Source organism: Macaca thibetana, chromosome 16, assembly GCF_024542745.1.
Source record: "Macaca thibetana thibetana isolate TM-01 chromosome 16, ASM2454274v1, whole genome shotgun sequence".
NCBI classification, from domain to species: Eukaryota; Metazoa; Chordata; class Mammalia; order Primates; family Cercopithecidae; genus Macaca; species Macaca thibetana.
Window position 1 is genome coordinate 61,262,707 of NC_065593.1, and position 22,996 is coordinate 61,285,702.

Sequence of the window (22,996 nt, forward strand, 5' to 3'; positions counted from 1 at the left end):
GCAGGGAAAGGAGAGTGAGACGGAGGCTCAGGCCGGGGGTTGCCTCCCACTTGGCCATTTGCTGGCTGGAGGCTTGAGGTGGTCACGTTCTTGGGTCTTGTGGTCTGTGTTCTCATCACAGATGAGAAACAATGGCTGTTAAACGACACAGGTACAGTGACGCCCTGTCTTCCTAGCGGTGCTGGAAAATCCAATGGCGTGTGGCTATGAAAACATTTGCCTCTGTGGCCATAAAGCTACTCAAAGCTGCTTCCAGGCCGGGCGCAGTGGCTCATCCGTGTAATCTCAGCACTCTGTTGGGGAGGCCAAGGCAGGAGGATTGCTTGAGCTCAGGAGTTTGAGACCGGCCTGGGCAACATAGTGAGACCTCATCTCTCCAAATAATAAAAAAAAAAACCTAGTTGGGTGTGGTGGCATGAGCCTGTAGTCCTGTAGTCCTGTAGTCCTGTAGTTCCAGCTATTCAGGAGGCTGAGATGGGAGGATCACTTGAGCCTGGGAGGTCAAGGTTGCAGTGAACCCTGCTCACGCCACTGCACTCCAGCCTGGGTGAGAGAATGAGACCCTGTCTCAAAAAACAAAACAAAGCAAAACTTTCCATTTTCATCTCCACTCCCATAAGAGCACAGGGGCAGTTTACAAAGAAGCCCCTCGGCTCCTTTCAGGAAAGGGTGAGCTGTTGGGAACAAGTTGTGGGCTCCTAGGTCACCACTCGCTTGGCGCCGTCTCGCTCGGAGGGCAGGGGCTGCTGGTCGGCGCGGGCGCGCACCGCTCCATCACGAGGCCCTCTGCCGTGAACCAGCTTCCGTGCTGTGCCCGCAGCTACCTGGATGTCATCGAGCAGGCCATCTCGGAAGGGGACACCTTGCTCATTGAGAACATCGGCGAAACCGTGGACCCCGTGCTGGACCCTCTACTGGGCAGGAACACAATTAAAAAGGGAAAGTGAGTTGTTTCCATCTCCGTGGCTTGAGCCACGTAAACATGTTCGGGCCCGAGGCCTGGGCATGTGCATGTAGGGAAGACGCCCGGAATGCCCTTTGCTTCCCTGGTAAGTAGCAGAGGCTTTGACAAAATGCCGACTGGAGGGAAGGAGCCCCCAGCTCCCGAGGAAAGACTGGAAAGGGGCCACATCCCCATTAGGAACATCTCCGCCACCGTTTTATCAGTGATCACCTCCAGACGGTGAGGCTAGGAGGTGATGTCTTTCTTCTTTCTGTTCTTAGGCATTTTGCAAATCTTGGGACTGCATTACCTTTAAAAATTCACACGAAATTCACACAACATAAAATTAACCATATTAAAGTGCACAATTCAAGAGCATTTAGTACACTCACAATGTTGTACAAACACATCTGTCCAGTTGCACATTTTCAGCACCCCGAAAGGAAGCCCCACACCCACTGTTCTTCTTCATTCCCCCTCCCTCCTGAGCCCTGGACACCCACTGTTCTTCTTCATTCCCCCTCCCTCCTGAGCCCTGGACACCCACTAGTCTGCTTTCTGTGTCTGTGGATTTGCCTATTCTGGACATTTCCTCTGAATAGAATTAAGCAACATGTGTCTTTTTGTGTCTGGCTCTTTTTACTCAGCATTTTTTGTTTGTTTTTTGAGATGGAGTCTTGCTCTGTCGTCCAGGCTGGAGTCCAGTGGTGCAATCTCTGCTCACTGCAGCCTCTGCCTCCTGTTCAAGTGATTCTCCTGCCTCAGCCTCCCAAGTAGCTGGGATTACAGGCACACATCACCACGCCTGGCTAATTTTTGTATTTTTAGTAGAGATGGGGTTCCCCATGTTGGCCAGGATGATCTCGAACTCCTGACCTCAGGTGATCCACCTGCCTTGGCCTCCCAAAGTGCTGGGATTACAGGAGGGAGCCACCGCGCCTGGCCTTTACTTAGCATGTTTTTAGGGGTCATGCATGTGGTTGCACGTGTCAGTCCTTCATTCCTCTTTATGGCAGGATCACATTCCACGTGTGGCTGTGCGCATTTGTTTGTCCACTCATCAGTTGATGCATGGAGCTCGCATTATTCACTTTACAATTTTAAAAAATTAAATCTACCTTAAAAAAACGTAAATGTCAGAGCTGACAGGAGCCACCTTTAAATGCAGAGATGCATGCAGAAACCCAGAACAGGGTGGCAAATGGATGTGCAGAGGTCCTAGACTCTGGGAAGGGCCTGGTGTGAGTGCTGAGGGGTTAAGTTAGCCAGAGGCCCCTCAAAGTGAGCCCAGCTACAAAGAGGGGAGAGGAGGGTGTAGGGTCGGAGAGAGGCACCCCCCACAGTGGATGAGCAGACCCCGGGTTGCAGTCCTGGGAGCTTCCAGGATGGACTGATGTTACAAATGGGTCTGGGTCGGGGCTCCCAGAGGAGCACAGCGTGCAGCCAGAGGGGCGTAAACCCTGCTGCAAAGATGAGCCTGACCACCCAAGGAAAGAGCAGGTGCATCTCCCAGAAGGGCCCACGTCACAGGCCGGGGAGGAGGAACAGACAAGGAGAGGTGCAGTGCTCTTCCAGGGACCAGAAGGAGGGCTCAAGGTGGCGGCCTGGCCTGGGGCGGGGGTGAAAGGTGGTCTGTGCTTGTGTTCCTCTCCCCTGGCCACTGGGAGGCCCACTAACCCTTTCCTCCGCTAACCCCAGGTACATTAAGATTGGCGACAAGGAGGTGGAGTACCACCCCAAGTTCCGCCTGATCCTGCACACCAAGTACTTCAACCCGCACTACAAGCCAGAGATGCAGGCTCAGTGCACCCTCATCAACTTCCTGGTCACCAGGGATGGACTCGAGGACCAACTCTTGGCCGCTGTGGTGGCCAAAGAGCGCCCAGATCTAGAACAGCTGAAGGTAACAGCCTCAAGGTCGGTCACACGGGAGGAGGGGCCGTCCCACGCAGAGGGGGCCGGGTCACCGTGAGGCCCCGAGCAGGGCCACCAGCCCGGTGTGTGTTGTTGCTTCTCTCTGAAGGTGCCTCAGTATGTCCCGGGGCATCGCAGCTCCTCGTACGACAGGATGGGTCATTTCCTTCCCCGCTGTCCCCTCTTCCAGCTCCCAAATTTAATTCTAAGTCACATGACTGCTTTGCTTAAAGAACATGAGTCACAGCGGTCCTCAGGGGGCTCTAAGCTCCAGAGCGCTGCCCTGCAAGAATGGCCTGGCTGCCAGCCCTTCCGCCCGCCACAGTGCATGGGCTCAGGAGGCCCAGGCCCGCCTGTCCCCATTCTGCCCCCTACAGTCTTCGTGACAGGAAGCCTCAAGGCTGGGAGCAGGCCCAGGGCCTCTCTGAGGTTCCAGGGGCTCTGCTTTTGCAGCCCCTGAGCTCGTTCCTCCTGCTCAAAGCCTGAGCCGTGGCTCAGCCACACGGCTACCCGAGGGAGGCCTGGGTGCCCGGCGGACAGAGCCAGGCCATGCAGTGACAACCGCATCTCCCCTTGCAGGCGAACCTCACCAAGTCTCAAAACGAATTTAAGATTGTTCTGAAAGAGCTGGAAGATTCGCTCCTGGCCCGTCTGTCGGCTGCCTCGGGGAACTTTCTGGGAGACACAGCTTTGGTGGAGAATCTGGAGACCACCAAGCACACAGCCAGCGAGATCGAGGAGAAGGTCAGAGCTGCCTCGGTGACGTGCCCTGACAGCCGGGGCATGGGAGGCTGGGCCACGGGCGATCGGCGTCTCCCCCACCAGCAAGGAGAAAAGCAGCTTCAGTCATACATGCCCGAGCAGGCCCAGGGCAGGAGAAGGGGCCCGAGCTCCCATCCTGCACCCAGCTGCTGCTGAGAGCCCTTGGGTGGCTTCCCAGGGAGCGAGGCTGGTGGCTGGGAATGAGCCCATCTGCTGTGTCATTCAAACCCCTTTTGTTTGTGTCGAGGTGGTGGAGGCAAAAATCACGGAAGTTAAAATCAACGAGGCGAGAGAGAACTACCGCCCAGCTGCAGAGCGGGCATCTCTGCTCTACTTCATACTGAACGACCTCAACAAAATCAACCCCATCTACCAGTTCTCCCTCAAGGTGCGCCCTGCAGCTGGGGCTGGGTGCCTCCCTCAAGGTGGGGCTGCATCTGGGCTCCACAGCCAGGTCTGTTGCCCGCACAGCCATCAGGCAGTGCCAGGGCCACCCTCAGAGGGCAGACCTGGTCCAGCCTGCAGACGGGGCTGGAAGTGGGGGAGCCAGGGGCCCCCATCAGTCCTACACCCATTCTCCCCAGGAGAGGGTATGAGCTGCTCCCTCCTCCCTGCTCTTCCCCTGGTGCCTCCAGGCACCCCCAACCCAATCAAAACAAACTGGATGGCCTGGCATGGTGGCTTACGCCTATAATCTCAGCACTATGGGGGGTCGAGGCAGGTGGATCTCCTGAGGTCAGGAGTTCAAGACCAGCCTGACCAACATAGTGAAACCCCGTCTCTACTAAAAGTACAAAAATTAGCCAGGCGTGGTGGTGCATGCCTATAATTCCAACTACTCAGGGAGGCTGAGGCAGAAGCATCGCTTGAACACGGCAACCTCCCTCACTGCGGAGGGTGCAGTGAGCCGAGATCACGCCACTGCACTCCAGCCTGGGTGACGGAGCAAGGCTCTGTCTCAAACAAAACAAACTGGAGGCCACCACAGGCGGCAGGGAGTGGTGGTGGGGAGTGGTGGCGGGCTCCATCTCTGCACATCTCCGTGACTCTGGGTGGTGGATCCGCAGGCCTTCAACGTGGTGTTTGAGAAAGCCATCCAGAGGACCACCCCTGCCAGTGAGGTGAAGCAGCGGGTGATCAACCTGACGGACGAGATCACCTACTCCGTCTACATGTACACCGCCCGGGGGCTCTTCGAGAGGGACAAACTCATTTTCCTGGCACAGGTTACGTTTCAGGTAATGTCTAGCCTCACTTCTCCTAGTGTGGTCCGTGGACCAGCAGTGTCAGTGACCCCTGGGAGCTTTGTGGAAAGGCAGATTCTTGGGCCCCCACCCAAACCTGGTGATTTCAAACCTGCATTTTAGCAACATACCCAGGTGATTGTAAAGTCTGAGATGCCTGATGTGGAACAGGCCTGGGGCTCTCTTAGTCAATATTCGGGAAGCTGGCACATTATTCCAATGGGAGCTAGTAAAGGGGTGGTGTGGCAAGGAGAATTTCACAAGGAAATGTCATTTTACATATAAGTTGTGCTGAGTAAATAGTCCTCCATTAGTGCTTAGCCCACTGTGGGGTGAGTGATGTTTCTTAAGAAATAAATGTATGAATAAACAAATATTCCTCCTGTTTTATACAGTCCTGCTAAAATATTTAAAGATCTGCATTCTCTGAAACTGATTAAACAGCCTGTCTTAATTTGTTTTGTGCTGCTATAATAGAATACCCAAGGCTGGGTAATCTATAAACAATAGAAATTTATTTCTCATGGTCCTGGGGTCTGGGAAGTTCCATATGAAAGTGCTGGCATCTGTCAAGGGCCTTCTTGCTGTGTCATCCCATGATGGAAGGCTAGAGGGCGAGAGAGAGCACAAAAGGGGCCAAACTCCTTGTGTAACAAACCCACTCCATTGATCATGACATTAAGCCATTGACTCTGCTCTCATGGCCCAGTTGCCTCTCAGGCCCCGCCTCCCAACACTGTTGCACTGAGGATTCAGTTTCCAACATATGCTTTTTGGGGAACACATTCAAACCATAGCACAGCCCCTCTGCAATTTTGTTTACACTGTGCCGTAAGTATGGTTGGAAACACTAGTTTTTGTTGTTGCTGTTACTGCTGCTATTTTGAGACAGTATCTCACTCTGTCACCCAGGCTGGAGTGCAGTGGTGCAGTCACAGCTCACTGTAGCCTTGAATTCCTGAACTCAAGCAATCCTCCCACTTCAGCCTCCTCAGTAGCTGGGACTACAGGCATGTGCCACCATGCTCGGCTAATTCTTCAGTTTTTAAATTATTTTTATTTATTTATCTTTAGTAGAGACAAAGTCTCACTATGTTGCCCAGGCTGGTCTTGAACTCCTGGGCTCATGTGATCCTCCTGCCTCAACCTCCCTGTAGCTGGGAATACATGTGTACACTGCCGTGCCTGGCTAATTTTTAAATGTTTTTATAGAAACAGGGTCCTGCTATATTGCTCACCACACTCGGCTAATTCTTTAGTGTTTTTGTTTGTTTTTTGAGACGGAGCCTTGCTCTAATGGCAGGCTGGAGTTCAGTGGCACGATCTTGGCTCGCTGCAACTGCTGCCTCCTGGATTCAAGCAATTCTCCTGCCTCAGCCTCCCTAGTAGCTGGGAATACAGGTGCACGCCACCATGCCCGGCTAATTTTTGTCTTTTTATTAGAGACATGGTTTCACCATGTTGGCCAGGATGGTCTCAATCTCTTGATCTCGTGATCCGCCCGGCTCAGCCTCCCAAAGTGCTGAGATTATAGGGGTGAGTCACCATGCCTGGTCAATTCTTTAGTTTTTAATTTTTTTTTTTTTTTTTTTTTTGACGGAGTCTCGCTGTCTCCCAGGCTGGAGTGCAGTGGCCGGATCTCAGCTCACTGTAAGCTCCGCCTCCCGGGTTCACGCCATTCTCCTGCCTCAGCCTCCCAAGTAGCTGGGACTACAGGCGCATGCCATCTCGCCCGGCTATTTTCTTGTATTTTTTAGTAGAGACGGGGTTTCACCGGGTTAGCCAGGATGGTCTCGATCTCCTGACCTCGTGATCCACCCGTCTCGGACTCCCAAAGTGCTGGGATTACAGGCTTGAGCCACCGCGCCCGGCAGTTTTTAATTTTTTAATTAATTTTTTTTTTTTTTTTTTTTAGTAGAGAGTCTCAGTATGTTGCCCAGGCTTGTCTTGAACTCCTGGGCTCAAGTGATCCTCCTGCCTCAACCTCCCTGTAGCTGGGAATACAAGTGTACACTATTGTACCTGGCTAATTTTTTTTTTTTTCTGTTTTTTAGAAAGAGTTTTGCCCTTGCTGCCCAGGCTGCGGTGCAATGGTACAATCTCAGCCCACCACAACGTCTGCCTCCCGGGTTCAAGCAGTTCTCCTACCTCAGCCTCCTGAGTAGCTGGGTTTACAGGCATATGCCACCATGCCCGGCTAATTTTTGTATTTTTAGTTGAGACAGGGTTTCTCCATGTTGGTCTCGCTGGTCTCAAACTCCCGACCTTAGGTGATCCACCCGACCTTAGGTGATCCACCCGCCTCGGCCTCCCAAAGTGCTGGGATTACAGGCATGAGCCACCGCACCCAGCCCTAATTTTTTTTAATGTTTTTAAAGAGACAGGGTCTCACTATATTGCCCAGGCTGGGCAACACTAATTGTATAAATAGGTTGGGCATCAGTTTAAGCCTAGCTTTTAATTCAAACTCAAACTCTGAACCAATGGGGTCCATATTATGAAGGTTCCTTTTACATGTGAATCTCTGAATCACAGGCTCACTGTGAGATTTTCTCCTGGCTGAGAGGTCATCAGGATAAGAGTTCTCAGTGCTCCCCCTCATTTTCCAGGGTAGAAAGCAGAAAGCATTCTCTTTGGTCCCAAGGAATGTTTTGTGTGACCAAAAGAAAGAGTCCGGCTCAGGAAGAAACTCTCTATGGGATCTGAAAAACAGACCCTTTGGGTACTTGACTGAGGAGATGGCAGTGGCCATTACCCCTGCTCCCAGCCACCTGCTGCCCATCTGAGACAGAGAGTGCCAGGTTAGCTGCCCAGTACACCACTTCAAAATGACCCAGACCCTGCCCACAGGAGGTCCAGAGGGCCAGTATGCACAAGTGACAAGATGGTATGGAATATGGCCCAGCATTCCACCTCTGGGCACACACCCACAAGACCTGGAAACAGGTGTCCAGCATCTGTCCAGATTCCCGTACACCAGCATTCACAACAGCATTAATCGCAGCAGCCAAAAGCCAGATGAGGCCAGGCACTGAGGCTTATGCCTATTATCCCAACATTGCGGGAGGTCAAAGCAAGAGGATCACTTGAGGCGGTTTGAGACTAGCCCAGTCAATATAGCAAGACCCCATCTCTACAAAAAAAAAAAAAAAAATAGCTAGGTGAGGTGATGCACGCCTGTAGTCCCAGCTACTTGGAAGGCTGAGATGGATGGTCACTTGAGCCCACGAGTTCAAGGCTGCAGTGAGCTATGCTCACAGCACTACACTCCAGCCGGGGGCAACAGAGCCATACCCTGTCTCTCAAAGACAACAACAAGGCTGGGCGTGGTGGCTCTCACCTGTAATCCTGGTACGTTGGGAGGCCAAGACGGGCAGATCACTTGAGGCCAGTAGTTCAAGAGCGGCCCGGCCAACATGGTGAAAACCCCGCCTCTATAAAAAATGCAAAAATTAGCCGGGCCTGGTGGCAGCACCTGTAATTCCAGCTACTTGGGAGGCTGAGACAGGAGAATCGCTTGAACCCGGGAGGTGGAGGTTGCAGTGAGCCGAGATTGCACTACTGCGCTCCAGCCTGGATGACAGAGGAAGAGTCTGTCTCAAAAAATAACAATAAATAATAAAAAATAAAAACAACAAAGCCAACCAATTCACAACAGCCAGAACGACGTGCTGTCCATCAGCAGATGAACGGAGAACCCCAGCGTGGTTATATTCAAGTATGGGGTATTACTCAGCCTTACAGGGGAAGGAGGTTCTGACACATCTACAATGTGGATGAACCTCGGAAGCATCACGCTAAGTGAAAGATGCCAGATGCAAACAGGGCAGGTCGTGTGCTTCTGTCTATATGAAGCATCCAAAATGGGTGCATCCCTAGACAGAAGGCAGATGAGCAGCTCTCAGAGGCGAGGGGAGATGGGAAGTGACTGCTCAAGGGGTGAAGGGATAACAAAAAAGTCCTAGAACTAGAGATTGCTGGTGGTTGCACAATGCTGCGAATATGTGAAATGCCACTGGATTGTACACTAAAATGTAAAATTTGTCAATTTTTTTTTTTTTCAAGACTGGTATCGAACTCTTGGCCTCAGGTGATGCACTCGCCTCAGCCTCCCAAAGTGCTGGGATTACAAGTGTGAGCCCTCATGCCCAGCCTGTTTTGTGTTTTTTTTTTTTTGAGACAGAGTCTTGCTCTGTCAGCCAGGCTGGAGTGCAGTGGCATGATCTCAGCTCACTGCAACCTCTGCCTCCCGGGTTCAAGCGATTCTCCTGCCTCAGCATCCCGAGTAGCTAGGGCTACAGGCATGTACCACCACGCCTAATTTTTTTGTATTTTAGTAGAAACAGGGTTTCACCGTGTTGGCTAAGCTGGTCTTGAACTCCTGACCTCAAGTGATCCACACCCACCCCCCCCCCAGCCTCCCAAAGCGCAAGGATAACAGGCGTGAGCCGCTGTGCCCGGCCAAAATGGTCAATTTTATGGTATGTGTATTTCACAACTTAAAAAGCGAGACGAGGTAAAGATAAAACTTTACCCCAACCCAAAGGGGCAGAACAGGGCGCCCCCTGCAGACCAGGAGTGTGAACTCCTCTTCGGGTCCAGCACGCATCTTCAGGGCTGCTGAGGTTTTACTGGCTGCATTAAGCGTGTACACCTCCATGTTCCCCCAGGTCCTGTCCATGAAGAAGGAGCTGAACCCAGTGGAGCTGGATTTCCTCCTGCGGTTCCCTTTTAAGGCTGGGGTGGTCTCCCCAGTGGACTTCCTGCAGCACCAAGGCTGGGGCGGGATCAAGGTTTGTCTTTAGACATTGAACACGCTGTGCTTTCTTCCACCCATGGAGCCTTTCCAGCTGATGCTGCGGATGTTTACAAGGCCAAAATACCAGGCTCTGTGGCCCACACAATTCAGTAAAGCAAGGAGGCCCCACAGATGGGGATGGAGACCAAGATGGGCTGGCTACCAGCTCACAGATAATTCTGCATTCCTATAGGGAATGTGACATGCGTTAGGTCCCTGAGTCCTGCACACAGCAAGCAGAGAGTGACATCCTCTGAGGGCCAGAAGAGGCCTCAGGGCCTCTTACCACCCCTCCCCCAGCCTCCCCCCTTCCCAGCGTAAGGGAAGTGGCAAGTTAAAATTTTGTTCTTCGGATTCCTGGACACCGTCAGGGACCCTCGAGTCTCAAGGTCTGCTCAGAGACTGCTCAGAGAAACCTGAAGAAGGTTGTCCCCTGAGCTAGAATGGCCTCATTTCCAGAGACCCCTAGAGAAGCAGCCCCAGTCCCTCCCACGCCTCATGTCCCCACATTGGACCCCACCAAGGAGGCTCCCGGCACTGTCCTGGGATGCCTGAGCTGGGCACGGACAGCTCGTGCTTTGGTGGCCGGCCTCTCGGGCTGGCTTATCCCAGAGCCTCAGTTTCCTCGGAGGGCAGTGGCCTCTCCTCCTTGAACGAACTGTACAGGAAGGCTCTCGGGACCCGGGTAAGTGGGAAGAGTCACAGGGCCTGCTGCCTCTGCCCCTAGGCCCTCTCAGAGATGGACGAGTTCAAAAACCTGGACAGCGACATCGAAGGATCTGCCAAGCGCTGGAAAAAGCTGGTGGAGTCAGAAGCCCCCGAGAAGGAGATCTTCCCCAAGGAGTGGAAGAACAAGACGGCCCTGCAGAAGCTGTGCATGGTGCGTTGCATGCGGCCGGACCGCATGACCTACGCCGTCAAGTGAGTGTCCCGCCGCCGTGCCGGCAGCCCCGCCCCCGAGGCCCAGGCCTGAGGGAAGCTCGGCCCAGCTGCTGTGCTAGACTCTCTGTGGACTTGAGTTGATCCCCTGAACTTCTCCCCATTTTACACAGAAACGAAACAGGGCTCAGAGGGGCTAAATCATTTCACACAAAGTTCTTTGAGGACAGAGGCAGGATTCCACCCCAGGCTGCAGACTCCAGTCCTGAGTTCTTATTAATCCTTAATGTCTCAGAGCATCATGAGGGGAACCCCTTGTCCCCCGCTAACCTGACTGCAGAGGGGTGCCCTGCAGTACAGGATAGGAAGAAGACTCCCCACGTGAGCCTCCTAGATTGAAAGTAAGATGTCAAGTGTGGACATGAATGTGCACTGAGGCCATACCAATGGGGTCCTTTTAGGATGTTTTGAGGGAGAAAACAATGGCAAAACCATCAGCACTCGAGGACTCTGAGTACCTCGGTGGCAAAACGTAAAGTCAATCAAAGATGTATTAATATGGCTAGTTTGCAAGAGAACTGTTCTGATTTCACCAACAATTTCTCCAGACCTGAAACCCTTCCATGTTGGACGGATGGGTTGTTGAAGGAAGGAGGTGACGTTTAGCACAGAAATGAGCCTGGGCTCCATCCTCAGAGCACCTGGGGCCTGTCTGGCTTCTTCCCTTTTCATTTCCCCAAGTAGTCTGAAAGCAGCCAGGTTTCCCAAAAGACACTCATGTCCCTAATAGAATTACCCTCTGATGGCCAGGTGCGGTGGCTCACGCCTGTAATCCCAGTACTTTGGGGAGGATCGCTTGAGACCAGCCTGGGCAACACAGTGAGACCCCACCTCTACAAAAAGTCTAAAAATTAGCCGGGTGCGGTGGCAGCCTCCTGTAGTCCCAGCCACTCAGGAGGCTGAGGTGGGAGAATCGGTTGAGCCTGGGAGGTGGAGATGGCAGTGGGCCGAGATTGTGCCACTGCACTCCAGCCTGGGCGACAGAGCGAGACCCTGCCTCAAAATAAAAACTAAAGAATTCCCTCCTGACAGAGGCCTAACTCCTGACAGTAGCTTTGTTTTGCTTTGTTTTCCCCGGTAGGAGAGGACAGGGACGGGAGTGGTGGGGAGGAGGGGGCGGAACAAAGCCAGAAGTCACTGTGATGCAGGAGAGCAGCAAGGTCCAGGGAGAAAGCCGGCTGCGTCCCGGACTCAGAACTGGAGGAAGCAGGGTCAGAGTTTGGGAGAAGCCAAGGTAAAGTCCCTCGACCATCACAGCAGGAACGCCCTCTCCTGTGGGAAAGTGCAGCATGTTTGCATGTTTGGGTCACAAAACCCAGTGTGTATCTGATTCCTCGTCTAGAAGATTAGGTGAGGTGACCTTCCCCGTCTCCTGAGAGCTTTTGAGAAGCGCCTAAGTTAGCCAGTGTGACTGCACTCTGGCCACCTAAAAGAAGGAAACAGCCACCCACGGCGGAAGCATTTGTGTGCTCTGCGGTGGCCTGGACCATCCCAAACACCCATGAGCCCAGATCATCCCTCAGCCCTGACATGTTTCACATTTCTATGACGTGGAGCAAAGCAGATTTACTGCCCTAATTATACAGGGAGGGGGTCCCTTAAAAGCAAGAAGGTTGAAACAGACGTGGCTAATAACAAAGCCAGCACTGGCCAAGGGTGTCTCGTGTCAGGCACTGTTGGAAGCATTGACAGCCGTGGGAGCACTTCCACTTCCACACTCACAGGTCACGGGCACTGGGAGGCCAGGCCAGACCACCGCCGGGTGCGCAACACAAACCCTGAGGCGCAGCACGTGCCAGTTTCCATGGTGTCAGTGCTCCCTCTGTGGCCGGCTGCAAGCTGCCCGGGTCTGCTGCAAGCTGTCACCAGCCGGCTCCAGCACTCCTTTGTCAAGGCCACCACGTCAGAGGTGGTGAGGCCTGACTGGAACCCAGCATGCATGCTTCTGTGTCATTCATTCATCCATAGCCAATGACCATTTGGCCTGGGCAACTAATTAGCAAAGGTGATCCAGAGTCATTCCTGCCTAGGGGCAGGACTTCCTATGTTCTGGAAGTTCCTTCCTAGACAAGGATCACAGCATCTGGGGTCTGAGTCCATTCCAGAGGCCTGAATAGAATTGGGGGCCTTCAGGAGGAGCAACTCCTCCCCATCTTTGCCTGAGGCTGGCCCTGGTTCAGAACACCAGACAGAAGCCAGCAAAGGCCAGAGCAGGGAAAGGAATAGCAGCTCCAGGTGTCCCCAGAAAGTCCCAAGGGCATGGAGAGGCACTAGCCAGCTGACTCCTGGTTGAACCAGAGGAGCTGAGGTGCGCTGGGTGGCCTGAGTGTGAGCAGACCCTTCTGAAAGTCAACCCAGACTCTCGAACACTCAGGTGTTCACGTGCCCAGGGATGAGCACTTCTCACCCCTCGGGATGCGGCCATTGCTCCTCCTTTCAGAGACCAGCTGGCCACTAAAATCTTACAAAAATTTTTTTTTTTTTAGGTGGAGTCTCGCTCTCTTGCCCAGGCTGGAGTGCAGTGGCGCCATCTCCACCTCACTGCAACCTCTGCCTCCCGGATTCCAGCGATTCTCCTGCCTCAGCCTCCTGAGTGGCTGGAATTACAGGCCTGTGCCACCAAACCTGGCTCATTTTTGTATTTTTAATAGAGACAGGGTTTCATCATGTCGGTCAGGCTGGTCTCAAACTCCTAAATTCAAGTGATCCGCCTACCTTGGCCTCCCAAAGTGCTGGGATTACAGGTGTGAGCCACCACACCCAGCAAGTTTACTAATCTTAGCTCAGATGATTCATTCTTTCCACATACTGTAAGCTCAGCCCTCTGTGATCACAGGAGAAAGGCCGACACCTGATCCAAAGATCATGGGAACATCACTAGGTCCTCCATGGGAGGATTAGCAGAGACCCCGACTGACCCCAGACTTACAGGGGTCATGTTAGAAAGAGTCTGGGGCTTTTGTAGAGACAGGTGTTTATATCATCTGAAGTTGCTTTTTTCTTTGACTTGTTTAGGCTCACTAAAGCCTTGCTCTAATCCGAACTTCCTTCCTTCTCAGCCCCCCGCCCCCCGCAGTTGACCCTGGGTGCCTTCCAAGGCTGGTCTCTCCCTGCACCTGCTTAGACTGCTCCAAGGAGGAGCACAGTGCGGGGCCCCTCGGGAAAGAAAGGGTGCCCGGGGCAAACAAGGCCGATCCTTCGCAGAAAGGAAAGCCCAGTAAAGACTCTGCTCTCCTGCCACGGGTCTTGTCCTGCTGAAGAAAGTCCACCAAAAAAGGGCCCTCCTGCCTGGCCCAGAGCCCACCCCAAGACCCTGCCCTGGCCCAGAGCCTCGGGGTCCACTGCCTCTGATGCATTCCACCCCTAGGAACTTCGTGGAGGAAAAGATGGGCAGCAAGTTCGTGGAAGGCCGGAGTGTCGAGTTTTCTAAGTCCTACGAGGAGAGCAGCCCCTCCACGCCAATCTTCTTCATCCTCTCCCCCGGGGTTGACCCCTTGAAGGACGTGGAAGCCCTGGGTAAGTGTAGCAGGCAAGCGATGTTCTCAAAGATGAAGCATTGGCCAGGCGGGGTGGCTCACGCCCGTAATCCCAGCACTTTGGGAGGCTGAGATGGGCGGATCATGAGGTCGGGAGGTCGAGACCATCCTGGCTAACACGGTGAAACCCCATCTCTACTAAAAATACAAAAAATTAGCCGGGCGTGATGGCAGGCGCCTATAATCGCAGCTACTCGGGAGGCTGAGGCCGGAGAATGGCATGAACCTGGGAGGTGGAGCTTGCAGTGAGCCGAGATCGCGCCACTGCACTCCAGCCTGGGGTACGGAGCGAGACTCTGTCTCCAAAAAAAAAAGAAAAAGAGACGGAGTATTGTCGGCATCACCAGGCACCAGGGAAATGCACACCAAAAGTACACGAGACGCCACTTCACACCCAAGATGCCGCTTCACACCCAAGACACCACTTCACGCCCGTAGGATGGTGATGATCAAGAACAGGAAAATAACACGTGTTGTCAGGACCCTGAGAACTGCGACCCTTGTAGGTTGCTGGGAGGATGTAAAACGGGGCCACTGCTGTGGAAAACAGTCTGCTGGTTTCTCAGCAAGTTACATATAGAATTAGCACATGATCCAGCAATTCCACTCCTGGGTATACACCCAAAAGAACTGGAAATTTAAATTTGTGTCCAAGCAAATGCTCTACACAAATCATTCATAATAGCTAAAAGGCAGAAACCACCCAAATGTCCATTAATTGACGAGTAGATAAGTGGATCAACAGAATGTGGTGGATCTATATGGTGGAATAGTATCCCTCGATTAAAAAAGAGTGAAGCAGGCCGGGCATGGTAGCTCACACCTGTATCCCAGCACTTTGGGAGGCCAGGGTGGGTGGATCGCTTGATCACAGGAGTTCAAGACCAGCCTTGGCAACATGGCAAAACCCCGTCTCTACAAAACGTACAAAAAAATGTAGCCAGCTATGGTGGTACACGCCTGTGGTTCCAGTTACTCGGGAGGCTGAGGTGGGAGGATCACTGGAGCCCAAAAGGTTGAGGCTGCAGTGAGCCATGATCAAGCCACTGCACTCCAGCCTGAGTGACCAAGACAGACCCTATCTCCAAAAAGCATGAAGTAGGCCAGGTGCAGTGGCTCACAGCTGTAGTCCCAGAACTTTGGGAGGCTGAGACAGAAGGATCACCTGAGCCCAGGAGTTCAAGATCAGCCTGGTCAACATAGGGAGACCTTGTCTCTACAGAGAAATTTATTTTATTTTATTTTATTATTTCTTTTTTTTTTGAGATGGAGTCTCACTCTGTCGCCCAGGCTGGAGTGCAGTGGCGCAATCTCAGCTCACTGCAAGCTCCGCCTCCCGGGTTTACGCCATTCTCCTGCCTCAGCCTCCCAAGTAGCTGGGACTATAGGTGCCCGCCATCTCGCCCTGCTAGTTTTTTGTATTTTTTTAGTAGAGACAGGGTTTCACCGGGTTAGCCAGGATGGTCTCGATCTCCTGACCTCGTGATCCGCCTGTCTCGGCCTCCCAAAGTGCTGGGATTACAGGCTTGAGCCACCGTGCCCGGCCTGAATTTTATAAATTAGCTGGACATAGTGGTGCATGCCTGTGGTCCCAGCTACTCTGGAGGCCAAGGCATAAGGATCACTTGAGCTTGGGAAGTGGAGTTCAGGCTGAGTGACAAGAGTGAGACCCTGTCTCAAAAAAAAGTGAGGCCAAGCACAGTGGCTTACACCTGTAATCCCAGCACTTTGGAAGGCCAAGGCAGGTGGATTGCCTGAGTTCAGGAGTTCGAGACCAGCCTGGCCAATATGGTGAAACCCCCTCTCTACTAAAAATACCAACACTAGTCAGGTGTGGTGGTGGGCGCCTGTAATCCCAGCTACTCAGGAGGCTGAGGCAGAAGAATCACTTGAACCCGGGAGGTGGAGCTTGCAGTGAGCTGAGATGGCGCCACTGCACTCCAACCTAGGCGACAGAGTAAGACTCCGTCTCAAAAAAAAAAAAAAACAAAAAACAGGAAGTACTGATACATGCTACAACATGGATGGACCTCAAAAACACTACGCTCAGGGAAAGAGGCCAGACACAAAGGCCCCATATTGTGCAGTTCCCTTGACATGAAATATCCAGAATGGGTAAATCCATGGAGACACAAAGGAGACTGTAGATGACGGGCTCCTGGAGGAGACCCTGGAGGAGAGATTGGGAGTGACCGTCTAACGGGTATGGGGACCACCTCTTGGGCCATGACAGTGTTCTAGAACCAAACGGATGATTGCACAGCATTGTGAATACACTGAATATCAGTGCACTGTACGCTTTAGGATGGTTTTTAAAAGGCAAGTTTTAGGTTATGTGTATTTCACCACCAAAACTGAACGAGGGAGGCATGTGGAATTCCTAGCTGCACATCACAGTCTGAACCCGTGTCGTTTAATTACCTGGTGTTTTTTCCTGTTTTTCTTTAGGAAAAAAACTAGGGTTTACCATAGACAATGGAAAACTCCATAATGTGTCCCTGGGGCAGGGACAAGAAGTGGTGGCTGAGGACGCTCTGGACGTGGCCGCAGAGAAAGGACACTGGGTCATTCTGCAGGTACGAGGGGCCCAGCACTGCGGGGTAAGGACTCCCCGCACTGAGGCGACCGTGGGGATGAGCCCAAAGGCCCTGCAGGAACCAGGATGTGTAGTTTGCATTCAGAAATGTGGGTGGAAATCCTAACACCACTGAAGGAGGAGGCACCCCCGGTGTCGGCCCTGCTGGGGTCAGCCGGGTGGTGTGGGGCACCATGACTGCCCAGAGGAAAGCATGGATTCAACGGTGGAGGGAAGCTGGACTTTATACGAGACTACCCCAAACAGAGATTATTTAAACAAATGGTCAGGCACAGTGGCTCACACCTGTAATCCCAGCACTTTGGGAGGCTGAGGCAGACAAATCACCTGAGGTCAGGAGTTCGAGACCAGCCTCACCAACATGGCAAAACCCCGTCTCTACTAAAAATACAAAAATTAGCCAAGCATGGTGGCGTGCGCCTGTAATCCCAGCTACTCGGGAGGCTGAAGCAGGAAAATCGCTTGAACCCGGGAGGCAGAGGTTGCAGTGAGCCAAGATCGTGCCACTGCACTCCAGCCTGGGCGACAGAGAGAGACTCAGTCTAAAAAAAAAATTTAAAAAAAAAAAAGACAAATGCTGGGTTGACAAAAGCATCCCTCCTCCTCCTCCTCCTCCTCCTCCTCCTCGCTTGGGGCAGGCAGCGAAGCCCAGAGCGCCCAGGAGATGCTCTCTGCACTTTTGGTTAAACCCTAGCACGACCACCCCTCCTCAGCCCCAGAGCCCGCCCAAGACCCCTCCTCACTACCGCTTGTCCTCGAGCGCCTCTGGGCCTGTCCTGGCTTCCACGGGTCTTACAGTGTGTGTTGACCTCAATCCACAGGGCTAAGCCTGGCCCCGGTGGGAAGCCTCGGCTTCAAGAGGAGGGGTGGGGACCACAGAATCTCAGCCTTATGCCAGGGAGGACACAAAGGACTCACCGTAAGGCTGGAAGTTTCCAATTCATTGAACACAAAAATCGATTCTGGGGCCTCAGTTCCTTCACTGAAGACATCCTGGCATGCCCAGCACCTGGTTAGGGTGGACTGGTGGGCGGGGCAGTGCCAGCACCAGGCAAGTGTGGGGTGCTGGCAGAAGAGCCCTGCCCTCACCAGGGAACACAGCCGCGTGCCTGCCTGTCCTCGTGGGCCCGGGGCCGGGGAAAGCATGTAACCAGCCTCTGGTCTTGGCTGCAGAACATCCACCTGGTGGCCCGGTGGCTGGGGACGCTGGACAAGAAGCTGGAGCGCTACAGCACGGGTAGCCATGAGGACTACCGGGTGTTCATCAGCGCGGAGCCTGCCCCCAGCCCCGAGACCCACATCATCCCCCAGGGCATCCTGGAGAACGCCATCAAGATCACCAACGAACCCCCCACGGGCATGCATGCCAACTTGCACAAGGCCCTGGACCTGTTCACCCAGGTAAGGCCACACCTGTTCGGGCTGCCTCGCCATCCCATGCCAGGGCCTGGCATCCATCCCTTGGGGCCCTGAGGACCATTCTGAACTCTGGGGACACCTCTGGGTTTCCCCTGTCCACACACCCCTCACAGTCAAAATCAACATATTCCTAAAAGGCAGAAACATGCAAATCATTTCAGGTGCTGTGGCACATTTATTACTTAAAGCTTTAGATGCAGAAACACAGGTTTTAATCAGTTCTATGAACCTGCTAATGAGGGCTGGTAGATGCTGTCCATTGTGTTGGAAGAGTGTGGAACACGTCATGACTGGTCCTTGGAAATGGGGCCCAGCTCCGTGGGGAGTCGACCTCCCTGGAGGTTGGAAGTACGGAGTCCACTGCTGGAGGCTGTGGGCAACCAGGGAAGATGAGGACGCTGTACTTGCTGGGGCTCCGGACGCATGACCGGGTTTCCTTGCCTTCAGCCCCTCCTCTGATCCACCATCAGCAGGAACAGCTGCCAAAACGCAGCCGGCTAGGGAGCCTGGCCCCTACTCAGCTGCAGCGGCCGCTGGCTGCCTCCGGGGCGGAGGGGGAAGGCCTGGCCTGCCTGGCACCTGGGACTCGAGGACCCTCCTTGGCTGGGATCCCACTTGTGCACCTGCCTGGGGTCTGACCTCACCTGACTCTTCCCTCACAGACCTCAAGGCTTCCCCCAAATGCCACCTTCTCCACAGCCTTCCTGGCTGCGGTTTTTGTTTGTTTTTGAGGAGTCTCAGTCTGTCACCCAGGCTGGAGTGCAGTGGTGCTATCTCGACTCACTGCAATCTCCACCTCCCGGGTTCAAGCAATTCTTGTGCCTCAGACTCCCGAGTAGCTGGGATTACAGGCATGCACCACCACGCCCAGCTAATTTGTGTATTTTTAGTAGAGACGGGGTTTTGCCATGTTGGCCAGGCTGATCTTGAACCTCCTGATCTCAGGTGATCCGCCTGCCTTGGGCTCCCAAATCCTGGCCGCTCTTGTCCTCGGGGGTGCTCCTGTCTGCAGGTCCTCATGTCAATATTTCTCCTTTTGGCACCTCGGCATTTTCTCTGTCTAGAACTTTTTCTGTGCACAAACTTGATCTCCCAAGTGGAGCCTAAAACCTTTTTGAGGTTTGACACCCTGTATTCTTTTTTTTTTGAGACGGAGTTCCACTCTTGCTGCCCAGGCTAGAGTGAAAGGGCGTGACCTCAGCTCACTGAAACCTCTGCCTCCTGGGTTCAAGCAATTCTCCTGCCTCAGCCTCCCAAGTAGCTGGGATTACAGGCACCCACCACCATGCCTGGCTAGTTTTCTTGTATTGTTAGTAGAGATGGGGTTTCACCATGTTGGCCAAGCTGACCTCAAACTCCTGACCTCAGGTGATCCACCTGCCTTGGCCTCCTAAATAGCTGGGATTACAGGCACGAGCCACCACGCCCGGCCAACACCCTGTATTCTTCTATAACCCCTAACAAAGATCTGCTTATGGGGTGTTTTATCGGTCCATGAATGCGTGCCGTCCATGCCTGATACATTTTTTAAAAGTACTTACATGGAAATATTGGAGTCACCCACTAACAATTTCCACCGGCTTTTAAAGGATACACCCTTGTCAAAGTGTGAAAGTAAAAGAAAAAGCAGAAAAACAAATGTTTAAAATGGGTCCTCCATTCCGTTAACCAAACAATCGATACCACACACCTCCCGCCTTGGCCTGCACCCTGCTGAGGGGCGTGAGGATATGTCTTGGAAGCAGCACCCTAGTGTGATGAGTGCTGTGGGGCGCACACGGTGCTGTGGGGCCATGCAGCTCACAGTGGCCCTGAGGTCAGCACCGGTCCTGGAACGGTTTCTGCCAGTCTGTACGAGATCAACGCAGAAACCCAGAAGGCACTTAGCGAACTTTGCAGCGACCCGACACTGCTGTGAATCCAAGCACGGGGACGGTTTTTCCTTTGGTGTTCCATTTTATTGTATTTTGCAAAGTGTCAGTGACAGGGATCGGGGCACTTAGGCAAGGACTGGGCCTTCACTTCCAGCCAGCGTGGAGCCCTGCCAGCCAGCACATGGAGTGGCGCCTCATCCCATCTCTGGCTGGGGAGGTGGGTGGCCAGGCAGTGACAGCTGAGACCTGCGGGTAAAGAAACCCTTCACACGTTCAGGGACCAGTTGCCTCTGAGGGGTTGTGGGCCTCTGAGAACAAGGGCCCAGGGGAAGAAGTGGTGGTGGGTGGAACCTGCACGTCCATGATGCCGCAGACCTGAGTGCGGGCAGGCTGGTGAAAAGCACCCGATCGGATGAACTCTGGAGGATGGACGGACGGTGACACCCACCAGGCCTTCCCTTGTCCTTGCGGGCTGGCGAGTCTCCCATTTGCTGGTGTCACTCTGGCTCTCCAAGTGTTCACTGCCAGCGCCCTCCCCAGGGAGCTGAGGTCTGAAACGGACTGGCCAGGCCAGTCTCCTGGGCCCATCGTCTCCATCCCAGGCAGCCAGGAGGGGATACTCAGGTGACAGAACTCCAACCGTTCCCCTTCTTGTCCATGTTGCCAGAGGGGCCTGTGCCAGGCTTTCCATGACGCCCAGGACAGGGCCCCACTCTTGGTCCACCCAGGGCACTTCCCCTGGCATTTATCTGTCCCTCCCCAGCGGGAGCCTCGGCCACTGTGCCCCACCCAGAGTGCCTGGCCCCGGAGGTACTCCCAGCCGCTGAGCAGAGCAGGTGGAGCACAGCTCCGTTTCAAGAAGCCTCTGGGTGTTCAGGAGTCACTACAGAGCAAAGATTAACGAGGAAAAGCGCACAAAGCCAGAGACCTAGGAGGCACAAGTGGGGCTCAGTTGGCCTTTCCCTGGAGCCAGATAAAAAGGATTTAAGAAGTGACTCCACCCCATTCCCCGCATCCCCTATCCCCCCATCCCCTATCCCCCCATCCCCTATCCCCCCATCCCCTATCCCCCCATCCCCTATCCCCCCATCCCCTATCCCCCCATCCCCTATCCCCCCATCCCCTATCCCATGCCCCATCCTCCCATCCCCCCATCCCCCCATCCCCTATCCCCCCATCCCCTATCCCCCCATCCCCTATCCCATGCCCCATCCTCCCATCCCCCCATCCCCCCATCCCCTATCCTATCCCCCATCCTCTATTCCATTCCCTATCCTGATGGAAGTTTATCAGTTGTTTTTAGAGTTTGGGATACTGTGCGTAAGTGATGAGGAATGTTGATAATTACAAAGAAACATTCTTTCTTATTAAAGTAGTCCTGAAACGTCCAGGATTTGGGAAGATCTTATTAGGAAGCAGTATCAATAATTCAACTTGTAATAAGTACTTGAAAGGGATAAAAACAGACTTTCTGAAAGAAAATCGTACTCAGTCATGACAGCCCAGCTTTCCCTGCAGCTGGTCTGATGGAGACCCCCTCAGCCCACAGCTTTGTCCCCCCACCACCCCTACCGCAGCAAAGCATCTGGCAAGGGCTGGACGCTAGTCACCCTCAGGGGCATTTCTGTGTAAACTTCTCCCTCTCCGTAACACCTGACTGGAGCATGTGCCCCACAGGACACCCTGGAGATGTGCACCAAGGAGATGGAGTTCAAGTGCATCCTCTTTGCCCTGTGCTACTTCCACGCAGTGGTGGCAGAGAGGCGCAAGTTCGGTGCCCAGGGCTGGAACCGGTCATACCCCTTCAACAACGGGGACCTCACCATCTCCATCAACGTGCTCTACAACTACCTGGAGGCCAACCCCAAGGTGAGGGGCTCAGTGGGCCCTGTGCTTGGATGTATCCCTCCTCCCTCCCTCCATCCCTCCCTCCCTCCCTCTGTCCCTCCTTCCCTCCCTTTGTCCCTCCTTCCTTCCCTCCTTCCCTCCTTCTCCTTCCCTCCCTCCATCCCTCCCTCCCTCCTTTCCTCCTTCTCCTTTCCTCCCTTTCCTTTTGGTCTTTGTCTTAAAAGACATCAAGTGGCCCTGGGCGACAGAGCAAGACACCATCTCAAAAAAAAAAAAAAAAAAAAAAAAATCAAGGTGGTTTCACAAACCAGAGAGAGCTTGAAAGGCAGCACCATCTGTGCTCTCTCCAGCCTGATGTAACAACGGTCAGTCCTTCGCCCCCACCTCCTGCAGGAGCCGCTTCTGCTTGTTGGCACACCCCACGCTACCTGCCCCTCCTGCACCTGGGCAGGGATTCCCCCAGAATCCTGGCACCGCAGGCTGTGAGCTGGGACTCGGTGGGGAGGACAAGCAGGGCTTCCTGGGCTGCAGGCCTCACCATTGCTCTGTCAGTGTCTGGAGAGAACCCAGGTTTGGAGCAGGACGGGCAGAAAACCTCCGTGGGTAGAAGGGAGCCCTGTGTCCATTATGAGAACGCATAAAGGCGCACGCAGACTCCACAGAGGACTGAGCAGAAAGGCGCACATCCTCCAGAAACGGTCTGCAGCAGGAGGCACAGCAGGTTGGGGCACAGAGCAAGGTACACAGCAGGGAGGGCACAGGTTGGGGACCAGACGGTAGCGTATGAATCCCAGACCTGCTATTCACTGGATGGAGGTCCTCTGTAAGCAGCACATACGCCGCTAGGCCCTGCAGCCCCATCTACAGTCTCCTAAGACTTGGCCACCCCATCCATAAACTGGAGAGCGCAGCAGTGCCCACCACACAGGGCTCTTATGAGGCTCTGACTCAGGCTAAGCCTGGCACAGACCCAGGAGCCCCTCACCCAGAAGCCCCTCGCCCAGAAGGCAGAAGGCGGTGCACACCCCTATAAACCCTGGGTCCTCCTCCTCACTCTCAGCCTCCAAATCAAGAGCAACATGGACCCTGGCTCTGAGACAGCAAGGCCTGGGGGCCCTCTTAC

At 53.8% G+C, this 22,996-nt stretch overlaps 2 protein-coding genes across 2 annotated transcripts in view; one reads left to right on the top strand and one right to left on the bottom strand.

The window, feature by feature from the left end:
- The window catches only part of ENGASE (endo-beta-N-acetylglucosaminidase), a 639,565-nt gene that overhangs the window by 596,346 nt on the left and 20,223 nt on the right, over positions 1 to 22,996 (bottom strand). The gene's annotated exons all lie outside the window — the stretch shown is intronic.
- DNAH17 (dynein axonemal heavy chain 17) overlaps positions 1 to 22,996 on the top strand; it is a 151,320-nt gene that overhangs the window by 118,456 nt on the left and 9,868 nt on the right. The window contains exons 65-75 of the mRNA XM_050764133.1: positions 821 to 943; positions 2,642 to 2,846; positions 3,437 to 3,601; positions 3,867 to 4,007; positions 4,687 to 4,857; positions 9,534 to 9,656; positions 10,389 to 10,582; positions 13,968 to 14,116; positions 16,585 to 16,712; positions 17,906 to 18,133; positions 21,703 to 21,894. Of these exons, the coding sequence (XP_050620090.1) occupies positions 821 to 943; positions 2,642 to 2,846; positions 3,437 to 3,601; positions 3,867 to 4,007; positions 4,687 to 4,857; positions 9,534 to 9,656; positions 10,389 to 10,582; positions 13,968 to 14,116; positions 16,585 to 16,712; positions 17,906 to 18,133; positions 21,703 to 21,894 (1,819 nt within the window). The remainder of the gene's footprint in view (positions 1 to 820; positions 944 to 2,641; positions 2,847 to 3,436; positions 3,602 to 3,866; positions 4,008 to 4,686; positions 4,858 to 9,533; positions 9,657 to 10,388; positions 10,583 to 13,967; positions 14,117 to 16,584; positions 16,713 to 17,905; positions 18,134 to 21,702; positions 21,895 to 22,996) is intronic.